Source organism: Pygoscelis adeliae, unplaced genomic scaffold, assembly GCF_000699105.1.
Source record: "Pygoscelis adeliae isolate BGI_AS28 unplaced genomic scaffold, ASM69910v1 Scaffold267, whole genome shotgun sequence".
In the NCBI taxonomy this organism is placed as follows: domain Eukaryota; kingdom Metazoa; phylum Chordata; class Aves; order Sphenisciformes; family Spheniscidae; genus Pygoscelis; species Pygoscelis adeliae.
In genome coordinates this window covers 951,006-965,673 of record NW_008825150.1, presented here as the reverse complement: position 1 = coordinate 965,673, position 14,668 = coordinate 951,006, and the positions used below count along the sequence as shown (strand labels likewise).

The 14,668-nt window shown below is 38.1% G+C and overlaps 2 protein-coding genes across 2 annotated transcripts in view; one reads left to right on the top strand and one right to left on the bottom strand.

Moving 5' to 3' along the window:
- The first annotated feature begins 19 nt into the window (after nucleotides 1–19).
- Nucleotides 20–11,855, top strand: RINT1 (RAD50 interactor 1). Its single transcript, XM_009328325.1, has 15 exons — nucleotides 20–272; nucleotides 764–957; nucleotides 1,356–1,551; nucleotides 1,702–1,943; nucleotides 2,112–2,285; nucleotides 2,363–2,512; nucleotides 3,662–3,818; nucleotides 5,639–5,749; nucleotides 5,943–6,168; nucleotides 6,765–6,902; nucleotides 7,630–7,829; nucleotides 9,109–9,323; nucleotides 9,990–10,170; nucleotides 10,259–10,377; nucleotides 11,617–11,855. Exons 2-15 carry the CDS (start codon nucleotides 950–952, stop codon nucleotides 11,831–11,833), a joined length of 2,334 nt encoding a protein of 777 aa, XP_009326600.1. The 5' UTR covers nucleotides 20–272; nucleotides 764–949; the 3' UTR covers nucleotides 11,834–11,855.
- A 92-nt stretch (nucleotides 11,856–11,947) lies between these two features.
- LOC103920611 (EF-hand calcium-binding domain-containing protein 10-like) overlaps nucleotides 11,948–14,668 on the bottom strand; it is a 7,667-nt gene continuing 4,946 nt past the window's right edge. Inside the window, exons 3-5 of the mRNA XM_009328373.1 lie at nucleotides 14,364–14,528; nucleotides 14,021–14,105; nucleotides 11,948–12,906 (exon numbers count right to left, since the gene is read on the bottom strand). Of these exons, the coding sequence (XP_009326648.1) occupies nucleotides 12,870–12,906; nucleotides 14,021–14,105; nucleotides 14,364–14,528 (287 nt within the window). The 3' untranslated portion in view covers nucleotides 11,948–12,869. The remainder of the gene's footprint in view (nucleotides 12,907–14,020; nucleotides 14,106–14,363; nucleotides 14,529–14,668) is intronic.

Below are 14,668 nucleotides of genomic sequence, written 5' to 3'. Positions count from 1 at the left end.
GGTCCGTACGAGCTCTGCTGCCCGCCACCCCGAGCTCCGCTGCTTGCGCCAGCTCGCTGGGCGCCGTCCAGCCTGCGAGGGAAAGCGCCGCCTCGGGGGCAGAGCCCGGAGCGGGGGAAGAAGGGCTCGCCGAGTCGTTAGCGGCTCGCGGGGAAAGGGGCTGCTCGGTCGCCTGGCTCGGGCCGTGGGCGGCAGGGGGCCTCGCCCAGGGCCTCCCTGGAGCCCGCTGAGCCTTCTAACGCTCCTCGAAAAGGCCTGGCCCTCCGGCGGAGGTGGGTGCAGAGCTGCGTGCTTGAGCTGGGAGATAGTCGGAGGATGCTCCCTAGTGTCCTGTTCCTCTCTCCTCCCGTGTCCTGATCTTTTCCTCTAGTAAGAAAAGGGCACCACTTGGCTAGTAGTCTTCTGCGGTATTATTTGTTTTTATTGCTGCAAACAGCGTGGTGCTTTTTACTGCTCTCTTTTCTGTATTCACTTCTTCCTCAGCAACACACTTGGTCTCCCAGTTTGTTTTTGCTGGTGCTCTCTATTGCTTCTCCAACTTTGGCTCATCAGTTGCTCCATTTTCTCACACTTCCCTGTTGCTTGTTTAATAGGGTTTTTCACTTAATTAAAGCTTGTAGCAGATAAAGTGAAAGTATATAAATTTCATTTTTAAATACTGTTTTGAAAGTGATATTAAAAAGTCGAGAATTGAACTAGTCAAACGCTCATCATTGTTGCCTTTTTTTTGTTTCACTGTACATAATCATCCTCTCAATTTCAGGTCTGTTTTTTTCTGGGTGCTGCCAAACGTGTGGATCAGCAAGTGTTTCTTCTGTTATACCGTGTGGGTTTTCTTACAAATATTTCAGTGATGCTTTTATTTTACAAGTCATTGCAAGACCCAAGTGGATACTTTGCTAGTAATACGTCAGTCATTGATTGATACCTCTGGAACATCCTAAACTGTATGAAAAGGTAAAGCAGAACGTTATTATTTTCCGTTGTATTTTACAAAAATATTTTTCTGGTATTTTTCATTAAGTTTTCCATATTACATATGTAGAAACTACATATATATTGAACTTTTTAATAAAATTCACACTTTTGGGGAAGGAAGAAATTAATGGGCATATTTCTCTTCAGTAATTAATGTATGATAAATCACCAGTTGGATGGGTAAGCAAGGTTTTATCATATCTCAGCTAGGACTTACGCCACAAATTGTCTCACTTAAGACATTCAATAAGTATACTGCTTTACTTAAGTTTCAATTTAGATTGAACTGCCCAGCTTTTCATGGAGCTTTGTGTTCTCAATAGATCAATAGTTGTTGTGCTGTCTTAGTGGTGACTAATTAGAAATTGTGTAATCAGTATTGCAGAGAAAGAAAACATGGCAACCGTTGCTGTTAGAAAGAAAGAAGTCACTAGAGATCTAGATCATTGTGATATCCCATACTATGTTTCTGAATTTGTGGAAAGAGAAGTTGGAAATGACTATGATTCTCTGAGGAAGCTAGACAACCTTATTGATAAGCTGTCTGAAAATAAGAAGCAGTTAGAAGAACAGGTAAGCATCTTCCCCCCCGCCCCCCTTCTTCTGAATATGCTGTATGACTGATTAAGTATGTTTAACTGAATTAAAGCAATGTATTAATAGCTCAAATGGTACTACTCTACATAGTGCGGTGTCAGACTTAATACTTCTCTGTGAATGTAGGTACTTACAGTTTCATCAGAAGTCCCTAAAAGAATTCAGAATGCCTTAAAGAATGCAGAAGACTCTAAAAAGGCTCTGGGTCGGCTTCTAGAGGAAGAAACTCTTCTATCTGATTCAATCAATAGCCACTTACTGAAGGCTCAGCCATGGATGGAGGATCTCGATGTACTGATCAGTCAGGTAGAAGAGATTGAACGACACCTGTCCTATCTTAAATGGATTTCACGAATAGAAGAGTTGAGGTAAAGTTTAAGTACTGCATATATGTTTTGAGACTGGTAACCTAGTTTGTCCCATTATTAAAATGTTTTAGATTTGAGAAAGTTTTATCTTCATTTTCCAATATACAAATGATTCTTTTCTGTTATCTTTAATGAATTTTTGGCCTTGACTTTTCTTCTACTTTATAGTGATAGCATTCAGCAGTATCTGATGACCAACAATGTTCCAGAGGCAGCCAGTACTCTAGCATTCATGGCAGAACTGGATATTAAACTTCAGGAGTCATCTTGTTCTCATCTTCTTGCTTTTGTGAGATCCACTGTTAAATTCTGGCATAAAATTCTTAAGGACAAATTGTCAAGGTAAGAGAGGTGCTGTCATTCCCCTGTCTTTGCGTTGTACTGTAAATTCTTGTTACAGTGCCTGTTTTGCCTTGCAGTGACTTTGAAGAGGTACTGACCCAGCTCCACTGGCCGTTTGTGGGGCCACCACAGTCTCAGGCATTTGGCCTTTCTGCACCAGCCAGTGCTCCTGATGTATACAACAATTTGGAGACGTTGTTTTGTCAGCTTCTGAAATTGCAAACCTCGTATCCTTTTAAATAGTTGTGGTGTATTTTAGTAAGAATAATAAATGTCAGAGATGCGCATTGTCAAGGAGAAGTATTTAAAATCTTGTTCTCCCTAAAGACAGAAGATAATTTGAATTTATGTTACTTTGTATTAACATTAGAATTTTTTTGTTTTGTTTTGTTTAGAAAATGCCAGGTGCCAAAGTTGTCCTTTTTGGCAGCAGCAACATTGTAACTCCAAGTCATCAGATCTAGTGGTCTCATAGTAGCTGACAGTTCAGGTTTCATGAGGATCAGGCCTTATACGCTTCAGCAAGGTTATCCATGTTAATAAAAAAATGGTGATGTATATTTTATTTTACACAGTTGATGCTTTTCCTTTCATAGCCTTATTTGAAATCAGCCTTAATCACTTTAGTATGTCCCATCCCAGAAGGAAAAGAGGGAAGGCTAAAGATACATGTCTCGGAAGCAGACTTTGCAAAAAGGGGAGACTACAGAAGGATTTTCATTGTGCAGGGATAGTAGTCTGCCTTTGAGGTTTATCAGAAGGCACTGCTTCTCATCCTGTTCCTTTTTTTGTGTGTGAATTAAATCACAGCTAAAGCTCAACCAAGCAATTTTTCCTGGAGTGGTTGTGGCTGCCTCTTTTTTTTTTTTTTTTTTTTAATCATCATGGAGTGGGAAGATACAAGGCTATTCTAAACAACCCTGAGTTGGTAACAATTTTGGTCTGGCAGACTGGGTCACTTAAGTTATGTGAAAATGGGAAATAATCTATTGCATTTATTAATCTCATGAGTCTTTTATCCTCCTTTAACAAATATGAATAAGCGTGTTTCTTGGGCAGCCCCTGTGTTTGGTACTGATAATGGTGGTTTTCTGTGTTCGTTTTTTTTTAACAATATGAGTTTCCTAAATCAAACTGACTTAAGTGACTTGTATTGTCATTGAATAAATAATCCTTATCCTGAGTTGTATTAAACATTATGTAAACTGAAATATTTTGAGTATCCTTCATATTTGAGGAATCCTATTGATTGCGTAATACTGCCTTCAGCCAGTGAGGTAGAACTAAGAAATGTTCATTTTTATAAACCCATTCTATTGAAATTATGATGTCGGGAGAATTCAACACTTAAATTCATCCTTGACTGTCAAACTTAGAGATGAACTGTTAACCAAACCTAAACAATTGCCAGAAAAGTACTCTTTACCCCTATCGCCACCCATTATCCTTCCAATACAGATCATGCTGAATCCTCTTCAGAAAAGATTCAAGTATCATTTCACTGGAAATAAACAAACCAATGTTTTAAACAAGGTATGGGAGAAAGATGTATTTTTTTAATTGTTTTTTTTAAGTAACGGATAGATTGCTGTATTTAAGTTGTACAGCTTCAACACTTTCCTTTCTGAAACTAAGATTTTTCAAAACTGCAGTTCTTGTGTCTACCTAAGTGTGGACAGACATCAAGATAGCACTTGGAGACCTTTCAGAGGCACAAGCATTTTCTCTGGGCCAGGTGATTTTTCTCCCTTGCCCAGATCCTTTAGAAAGCGTTACTACAACTCAGACTGACTCCAGTCATTTCAGAAGCTTTGATTAATTTCCTCTGTCTCCTTGCAAACGGTTTTGCACTGTTCCTTATTGCTTGAGCTCAAAGGCTGTACAAAGCTGTGACTTTGATTTTTGGCATTGTCTTTTGCTACTTTCATGTAACTGAAAATGTTGGAATCTGCTGTTAGTATATAAAATGCGATTATTCTAAAGGCACCGTTACATAATTAGTTTTCGGGGTTAAATTTTTTAATTGACATACAACAAGAGACGTCCAGTTTACTGGTTGGAAACTGACTCACTTTTTGTATGAATTATCTTCGAAGACTGAGGATTTTTATCTGAGAATTATCATTGGAACAGGTTTCAAGGCGTTAATGCTGCTGTAATGCATCTGCAGCAGAGTTTGAGAGCTGTTTTGTAACAGTTTGCACAAGTCTGTGTGCTTGTGTTGACAGTCTTGGGTATATGTAAATATATTTGCAATCTTGATAGTTGCTACTACAGTGCTTTTTTAAATAATGTTACGTATATTAGTGGGGAAGAGGTATTTTAGACATGAATGAAATTATTTCACAAGCAAACGGGAAAATGTTCAAGAGATTAAATTTGTGGACAATGATAGGTGAACAACTATTTTTCTAAAAAAACTTGGGAAGAAAAGTTTACACGTAATCTGGTGTCAGATCAGAAAGATATTCCAACAGGGCCTTGCTCAAATTTGGGTTGGGTTTTTTGCTTTGGTTTGGTTTTTTATAATAACTGACTTGGATAATGGAATAAAGAAAATACCCATGTAAAATATTTGAACGACATCAACCTGGAAGGGATTACAAGTATTCCAGAGGACAGGCTCAGAGTTCACAATGATCTTGGCAAGTTGGGGAGGGAGTGTCCAAAAAAAAAAAAAAAAGCAGTAGACAAGTGAAAATTAATACAGAAATGAGAAACGGGCATGCAAAATGTGAAGAATGTGAGTGCAGTTCAACAGAAGGCTCTTCAGCTATTGGGAGTGAGGAGGACAGGAAGTGCTCCCGCTTGCACTACCATTGAAAGAAGCGTTCATCAGAAACTACAGCCCATATTTTTGGGTATGGAAACTGAAAAAGCTTAAAGGCATTATAATGTGAAATAGATTCCCCATTTCCAGTGTGGGTTGAGGTTGGGTACAATGACAGTAAGAATGGAGCTACTGGGAAGAGTTTTCTCAGGAGTGCATCCTTTTGCTGTACCAAGAAATAAAGACCACACAGAAGAACAGGAGGAAGTATGCGAAGCAGAAAAGAGGACCTCAGGAGTGAGAAAGCAGTAGAGAAGGGGGAGATTAAAAAAATGGAGCTTTTGTTTGTGAAGAAACAGAATAATTGGTGCATTTAAGACAATTCAAATCCAGAAATACTTCTCTGATACTGCTTTTATGAAAGTCAAAGCTAAGTAAAACACATTGAAAGACTTGTGTGATCTGAGATCAAGAGAAGGCAGGGGAAGAGACTGGTATTTTTTAGACGTTTGTCTTAAAATATTAGTAGCATTTGAATAAATGTTTGGATGCATTTAGTATTTTATTTTCTTTTTTAAATAAGCCTGAGTGGTATTTAACACAAGTACTTATGTGGATTGGAAATCATGCAAAGTTCCTTGATGACAAAATCCAGCCAATACTGGACAAGGCAGGATCTTCAGTGAATGCTGGGGTAAGCACTTTCATGGTTTTATATATATGAATATGTAAGTCAACTTCTGATAGATACTTGCGCAAGCCCACTTCCACTGATTTCACTAAGTATGTGGTGAGATTAACTCGGTCTAGTAGCAGTTTATGTACATGTTTGCACGTTAATACTTCCTATCTATCTCTGACTTTTTTTCACTTTTTTCTTTCAAAAGCTTGAATTCTCTCGTGCTCTAGTAATGCTGATTTTGGAGAAGCTGGCTGCTGATATTCCATGCCTGTTGTATGATGATACACTCTTTTGTCACCTTGTGGATGAGGTACTTCTATTTGAGAGAGAGTTATACAGCGTTCATGGTTATCTCAGCAGCTTTCCCAGTTGCATGCATATTCTCTCAGAAGAATCCTGCTTCCAAAGGTGGCTAACAGTGGAAAAAAAATGTAAGACTTCCAATGGATTTTGTTGCCCTTTATATTGCACAATCAGAAAGAAAGTGTGTGTGTATACTTCCATGAAGAGCCTTCTCAAACAGGATAAGTCACTTGGAGAGGGCTATTACATAAGACATACATATTTTTATACTCTGATTATTTTGACTAAAAATTGGTTAGACTCCAATAATGCTGCTTTAGTTTGTAGGACTCTTGCTGTCCTGTATGGAATCCAGTAGGCTTATTTTTAGACAAATGTTATGTGTGTGCAGACAAGGATGAACTTTAAATTGAAATAGGGGAAGGGGATTAACTTTTAAGAAATGAAGAGGAAATATATTGGAAAGGAGCAAGCTAACTATTAAAAAAACAAAACAAACCCCCCAATCAACTCTGACATAGTTGTTAACAGCATTGCAAATGCAGATATATTGAAGCTGGTTTTGTATGAAGCCAGTCATCAGTAGGTTTTTTTAACTCTGAAAATGTAAAATTTAACTTACTAGAGAGAAGGCTTTTATGTTTATATATTTTAGAGGGGCTTTTGTTGGAATTTTTTTTTATTATTAAAAACTTAAACAATTTAAGTTTTTTGTGCATCTCAGTTGCTCTTCAGAAAATGGACTCTATGCTTTCATCAGAGGCTGCGTGGATATCGCAATACAAAGATATCACTGATGTAGATGAAATGAAAGTCCCAGACTGTGCTGAAACTTTTATGACTCTGTTGTTAGTTATAACAGGTAATTATTAATCTATGGGAATTGCTCTTGTTTGTAATGAATAGTAAAAAAACTTCAGCTATCAGGTTTCTTTACTAAATATCCATTGTCAGCAGTAGTCACCAAATAATGTTGTAAAGTTGCGATGTTTGCAATTTAATGAAAGCTTTCCTGTTCATTTTCTATTTTGGACACCAACTCAAACATGAATAATCTTGAGCTAGTGACATGTTTACAGAATAATAATTAAAAAAATACATAAGATATTTAGCATGTTAAAACTTGTTCATACTTGAGATAATATAATTTGTTACAGTACAGTAATAAAAAAATCCTATTACTCCTTTTGATTCTGTGACAATTTAGAAGCCATTGAGTAACGTCTGCTTTCTTGGAACAGAACGTAAGAGCAAATAAGTTTTCAGGAGACACTTAATTGCATATTCAACGGCTTTATCTTACTGTGTGTGAATACGCTTTAGGGGCCACACTGGATGGTGTGGTATAATCACGTATTGCTTAAAGTATTAGAATACAAAATGCTAGTGGAATCAGGAGGGGGAAGAATGTTGTTTCTTTACATGTTTAGCTTTTGCGTTGAGTAGTTTCCCTGAAATTGTTAAAATGTCAGCTGTGTTAAATGCTAAATGGCGTAAGGTTGTGAAGTAAGATGACTGTAATGTTTCTTTTTGAAAAGCTTTTATTCAGTCTTGGAAAATCTAAAAACATTTTATTCATGTCTTTCCAGACAGGTATAAGAATCTTCCAACGGCTTCCAGAAAACTACAGTTCCTGGGCCTACAGAAGGAGTTAGTTGATGATTTCAGGATACGATTAACTCAAGTAATGAAGGAAGAGACTAGAGCTTCCTTAGGCTTCCGATACTGTGCAATCCTTAATGCTGTTAACTATATAGCAACAGTGTTGGCGGACTGGGCTGACAATGTAGTAAGTAATTATTTTACTTTAAAAGAAAAAAAAATTTAAAAATGAACTTTGGATGTTTGTTTCACTACAAACATTTTATTTTCAGCACTTTATCTAAGTGTATTCAGAAGAATTAAAAGTGTTTTCAGAAGAATTAATTACTGAAAAAATAGAATGAGATGTAAATTAAGATTTAATAAAAGATGTATAAATAAGGACAGATTATTGTTTGAGATCTAAGCTGTACTAATTCTAAACTTTCTAGGGAAATGCAAAGAGAGCCTGGGAAATTGAATAATCTGAACAGACAAAAAAGTAGTCTCCTTTACATGCTTTGAACTGTAAAAAAATTAGTGAGTTGATTTTGGAGATCTCTGAGCCAGTATTAATAGCACTGATGTTGAAGCGCGTGCAGTAGCCTACGCACGATGCTTGAACTACTCCCATGGCAGGTTAGCTTAAATGGATCCAGCATAGGTATCTGCATTGCAACACGGTTTAGGTGTTGCTCAGAAAAGCCACTGGCTGATAACTGGGAATTGGGAATTAATTATTTTGCTATGTAATAGCCTGGTGGCAGCATGGCTATTCTGTAGCATTTCAGCTTTTCTATGGTTATTGGTACAAAAGGTCAAAAAAAAAAAAAGTTACAAGTAAAGTGTAGAAATAGGTATTGTGTGCGAGGTGGGCAGCCTCCAAATTCTTTTTGTCTTCGCAGGAAACTGTGGCTCTAGCAGAGGATAATCTTGACTTGATAGGGCAGCAGCCTTCATGTTGTATAGCTGCATCTACCTAAGCATCTTGATCTGCTTGAAAGCAAAACCAACAAGTTGCTACCACTATGTCACATGAAACTTGATCCATTTTCTTGTTGTTGTCAGCCCAGCAAACTTAGATTTAATGAACGATTATTTCTAAAACAAATTACAATTAAAGATTCTAGTTTACTTTTGCAAACATTAAAAAGGTCAAAAGCAGTTTGCTTGGTTTTTTTAAGCATTCTGCTGTCAGTCTTAAAATATCTTTTTAGTACTTCTCTAGATCTATTCCTGTTACCTATCTGCTGTTGTATCTGAAACCTGTATCGGTTCCATCACTAGGATTAAACCACCGTGTCTTGTTTTTCACTAAATCAGAACCGCGGGGAAAGATAAGAAAGTGTTTTTACAGTCTTAAAATTTCAAGTTTATAAATATGTCAGGAGCATGTTTTCTAGAACCGTGCCTATTAAAGTACCAATGAAAAGTTCAAATGGTAAGATTATTTTTTGTAGTATTCATATCTGGTTTTGTTTCTGTAGTTTTTCTTGCAGCTACAGCAGGCCGAACTGGAGGTTAGTGCAGAAAGTAACGCTGTCAGTAAACTACAGCTAGGGCAGCTGGCTTCGATGGAGAGTTCTGTCTTTGATGAAATGATTAACCTCCTGGAACGCCTGAAACATGACATGCTGACTCGTCAAGTAGATCATGTCTTCAGAGAGGTCAAAGATGCTGCAAAGCTGTACAAAAAAGAGAGGTGATTCTCTCTGTTTACTCTCCTCCCATACTACAATGTTATTTCCTGTTTAAAAATATCGAAGTAAAGGCAGGAATAGCTAATAGGCAAAATTATTTTCCTGAATAGGAACGGCGCAGGGTACTAAGTTTTGAAAAGTTCTCTTAACACTTACTTCAAGACTATTTTAATGCTATGCTTTCTGAAGTAGTTCCACAATTAGTGGGCCCATTATCTTAAAAACCCTGGGAAGAATTCTGGATCACTCTAGTTTGGACAAGAATTACTTTCTTCATAGTAGTATTAAAGAGTTAACGTGAAATGGCCTGTAATGACTGTTCTGTCTTCACAGACTCAGGGCTTCTTGAATGTTTGCTCCTGAGTAGAATTTCTGAAGTACTTCATAAAAGGAATAGAACAACTCAATGATTTCTAGATTAGATGGGGTTTCTTTGAATGGCATGTTCAGAAATTTGTAACTAAACGCATGAGTTTAATATTTAATATTAAATGAAATTTAAATATAGCATTAGACTGATTTCCCATTTCAAATCTAAAAGTAAGGAGAACTCTCTCTGAACCACTGTAAATGAGTAAGATTCTTTCTTTTAAAGGATAATTTTAACTTCAGTTGTGGTAATAGGAATAATTTAATTACAGTGACTTCAATGCGATAATTTCTTTCAGGTGGTTATCTTTACCATCTCAAGCAGAGCAAGCAGTAATGTCTTTATCGAGCACAGCTTGCCCAATGTTGTTGACCTTACGAGACCGCTTGCTACAACTAGAACAGCAGCTCTGTCACTCACTGTTCAAAGTCTTCTGGCAAATGCTTGCAGAGAAAGTGGATACATACATATATCAGGAAGTAGGTATCGGCAGAATGTGACCTATGCAGTACAGTGTAGGTGCAAGTGACTGGCCTAAACAGTGGATGCACCTCTTTGTGTTTGCAGATAATAATGGCAAATCATTTCAATGAAGGAGGAGCAGCACAACTCCAGTTTGACATGAGTAGAAATCTGTTCCCTTTATTTTCACACTACTGCAAGAGGCCAGAAAACTACTTCAAGCAGTAAGTAGGCAAACTTCTGATCTATTGGTGTGTCAAAAGTGAAGGTGCAGATGAATACATGTGTTTTACGTATCACCAAGATTTCTTCACAGTTAGTTTTGATCCACACTTAAAATAATGTGGATCATTTATGCTTCCAGTGTTTACAACTAGGAAAGTTTTGATTCTGCAGCACGTACTCAGACAGCAACAGACGGTGGCATGTGTTCTGGAGTATTTTTGTGCAGTCAGGATGTCTACGTAAATTAACTTAGGAAGGAATGTAAGTTGCACAGACTTGCAAAACTGGGGCTAAAGAAACTATGCAAAGATACAGTTACAACACAATAAACTTTCTTCATTGTTAGAAGAAAGACTACTTTAAACTATATTCCTGCTCAGAATTGCCTCGCATAGCAGTCTAGTTGCTTTCATCAGTGAGAAGAAGCTACCTTCTTTGTGGTTAGTCTTTTTTTTAAATAGCCCACCGTCTTATAAAGAGTCCAGTGCTAAACTCCTAGGCTAATTGGGGCAGAAATCTTAATATTTTTAAATCAATATGGAGCATCACATTCAGTCTTGAACACTTGAAGACAAAGATCATATATTGGCATTTTTTAATTGGAATATTCACATAACATCTTCAGGTTTAATTTTTTTTTTGAGCATGCATCACCTTCATAAAGGTAATTGATACATCTGTATTATTCCCAGCGTGAGAGGACACAGATGCACAAAGGAACTGTAAGAAATAATGCAGAATGGGTATATGGCTATCTATCATATTTAGACTAGAAACAATGTGACAAAGACAGAGTATCTGTTTGTTCCCTACTGATATTAATTAGGGAAAATGTTCAGATTCTAGCAACTGTTTGTTAAACTGTGCTCTTAAAATATGCTGAATAAGAAGTTTCTAATTATCTTAGGGGAAAATGTAGTTAGGGAAAGCTAGACAGATTAAGTGGTAAATTCCGTTCTGTATTTTTAATACTAGTGGAAAAACTTCAGAAGCAAAAGCCATGCTGAGCACTGGGAGGCAAAATATTGATGCTTATGAAATACACATACATAAGGGAAAAGGCTTAGACAGTAAGAACAAGTACACTATTTGCCTTGATCTAAGCAGTATGTTTCAGTTCAATACTTCTGATCCTTTTCATAAGTCCATGGAGGTGTTTTTGTAACACTTAACTTTGTGCACACAGTGATTATCTCATGGGTGCTTCTCATATTAATCCATATAGCTTTTTCCTCTAGCATAAAAGAAGCCTGCATTATCCTGAACCTCAATATTGGCTCTGCCTTGCTTCTGAAGGATGTACTACAGTCAGCTTCAGAAAATGAAACAACATTAAAGCCAAACCAGCCATCTGCAACAGCAGCACTAAACGAACTTGGAGTCTATAAATTAGCTCAAAGGGATGTCGAGATTCTTCTCAATTTGAGAGCTAGTTGGCCAAATACAGGAAAATAAAGACTTCTTCAGAAATGGTTAATAACTTGGTCTAGATTACTTATTTCAAACAAAAGCAAAGCAAGTGTCTTGTAATATACTTGGGTTATTTTTTTCAACACTGTATGCTGAACGACTGGTTTAATCTAATCTTACGCCTTATTGTATATCATTTAAAAAAATTTTCAAAATGCTACTTAGTTTCGAACTTGCGCAGATCTTATTTTCCATAGCCACCTTGCCATTGCATTTAGAAGCTAACACCGTCTTCATCTCTAGTGCGTGTGTCTGCCTTGTCAGTCTTGTGTGCTGTAACATCATTCTAAAGAATACAGAGTATTTCCAGTGTAAATACACCTGTGTACAATACAGACAACTGTTCCTTATGCACTGGTCCGCCTTCACTTAAACACAGATGTTTTACATCTCTAAATCCCAGGTAATGGATGTTCTGTGTTCAAATGTGTATATACAGAACGCAGAAGGAAGCAATGAAGAATGAAGGAATATGTCACTTTGTTTTCTTTATTCATACTAATTCTTTCTTTTTTCTTTGCTGTATCAGAGTCTCTCCTATTTAATTTTTAAAGTTTCTCCTTAAAAATTGCATAAATACTTGGTAGTGCTACTTTTCTTCAACTGTGGACACTTGCCATAACTTGCTGAAGTTGGTCTTTCCTTTTTAAAACAGCACAAGCCCAAAAAATAAAAAACACCTTAAGAAACAGCTCAATGCTTAAAGTTAATTTTATTCAATGGTAACGAGCGAACAAGTAACAACCCCTTACTGTAAGCTACAAAATGAAGAAGAAAACTCCAAAGCACTTTTTTTTAACCATCTAAGTGTATTAAGAAAAGCAATTCTCAAGACCTAACCCTCCAGTGCCCCGTAAACGTGAACAAGTTCTTGTTATTTGTCCTTTTCAGCTGATTGCTCGGGTGGGGGTGGGGGTGCAGAAGGAAAAAAAGAGAGTACTGCTTAAAATCAGCTGCCAAACCAGAAGGAGAATTGAGCAAGGTGCCTATTTTTAGTATATATAGCAGACCACTGCTCAAACTAATACACAGCCCAGCTCTCCAGCATCTTTTTCTTCCTAAGAGAGAAAAAAAAGAATTCTAGTTAGATAACAATGAGGATAATCAGTTCCAGTTAGTTACCTTCCACTGATTGCAAGTTACCAAAAAATTGCCCCTAGAACCATACATTGACCATGAGAAATTATTACAACCATGTCCTGGTTTCGGCAGGGATAGAGTTAATTTCCTTCCTAGTAGCTGGTACAGTGCTGTGTTTTGGATTTAGTGTGAGAACAATGTTGATAACACACCGATGTTTTAGTTGTTGCTGAGCAGTGCTCACACTAGTCAAGGACTTTCCAGCTTCCCGTGCTCTACCGACTGAGAAGGCTGGAGGTGCACAAGAAGCTGGGAGGGGGCACAGCCAGGACAGCTGACCCCAACTGGCCAAAGGGACATTCCATACCATGTGACGTCATGCTCAGTACACAAACTGGGGGAAGCTGGCTGGGAAGGGCCGCTGCTCGGGGACTGGCTGGGCATCGGTCAGCGGGTGGTGAGCAATTGCACTGTGCATCACTTGCTTTGTGTATTATTATTATTATTACTACTACATTATTATTATTATTGCTATTATTATTTTATTTCAATTATTAAACTATTTTTATCTCAACCCACGAGTTTTTCTCACTTCTACTCTTCCAATTCTCTCCCCCATCCCACCAGGGCTGGGGGGAGAGTGAGCGAATGGCTGTGTGGTGCTCAGTTGCCAACTGAGGTTAAACCATTACAAACTCTGAGCTCGTTTCATCTACAGCTGTGTTACTACCTCTGGCAAAGAAGACAATGCTACTTCACTGTGTCACATTTCTAGATCAGTATTTGAGCCCCTGGGCTACCTGAGGACCGTCTGTCTAGTCTGAGGGGTAGGTAATCTGAGAGGTCTGCTTTGAGAGGATCCCGAGACTGAGATGGTGGAGGAAAATGCCAAGTTTGGTTCAGGTTACAGCAAGCCAAGCAAGGTTGGGCAGTAACTGGCCGTTTTAAATCTTGCATTGCAAAGTAAAGAGGTTAAGCTTAAACCAGCAAGTCCTTTAGTTATATAGTGTTGTAAATAAAAAATAAATCTCAGTAAAATATCTCCTGTGCATACTGCCCCCCCCTCCAAAAAACCCTTTCAATTAAACTTACGCTTCTTCCTTGAATACGTCCAGCGTGATATTCACATCATCTCCAAACTGCAGATCTTCAGTGCTCAGTCCCAAAGTTTTAAGACCTAAAGTTGAGGAAAGAGAATTTCCCATGCAAGTCTTGGAAAGATTAATTTAACATCTTAAAGTGACCTAGATATAATAAAAGTCAAACATATGTAACTTAGAAATATGTAACTTTTAAAACTTTCCAAGTTCCAGGTTGTGTATTGGCAAATGTGCGGATACCTTTAAAGTATACAAATTGAAACAATTTTAATAATTCTGTGCAAACAAATACAATCAATCACGTCAGTATGACCTGCTGTGCAGGTGAGACGCACCTTCTCTGTACTGCGCTGGCGTTATGTGGCCTTGGCCTACAACATCCAGCAACTCGAACATGGCGGCCAGGTTGGCCTCGTCCATGAGGTAAGGGTACTCCCCCTCGCCTCGTTTTCCAGCCTTCACCCTTTCCAGCGCCTGGATCAGGAACTCACGTGGTCTTTCTGCAACGCAGTAGAATTGCCCACAGACGCAGGACAATCAGCTAGTGACCGAAGGTCACGCAATCCCTTCTCCCCCCCCCGCCCCGTCTCCACCCCGCTTTTCGCGGCGCGGGGGCCCTACAGCTGCCCAGGCCGAGACG

Excerpts from the sequence above, each read along its gene's own strand:
- RINT1 (XM_009328325.1), top strand. Across the intron at positions 2,286-2,362 it reads CTTAAGGACAAATTGTCAAG|TGACTTTGAAGAGGTACTGA; the intron begins GTAAGAGAGGTG and ends TTTGCCTTGCAG. Across the intron at positions 10,171-10,258 it reads ATACATACATATATCAGGAA|ATAATAATGGCAAATCATTT; the intron begins GTAGGTATCGGC and ends TTGTGTTTGCAG.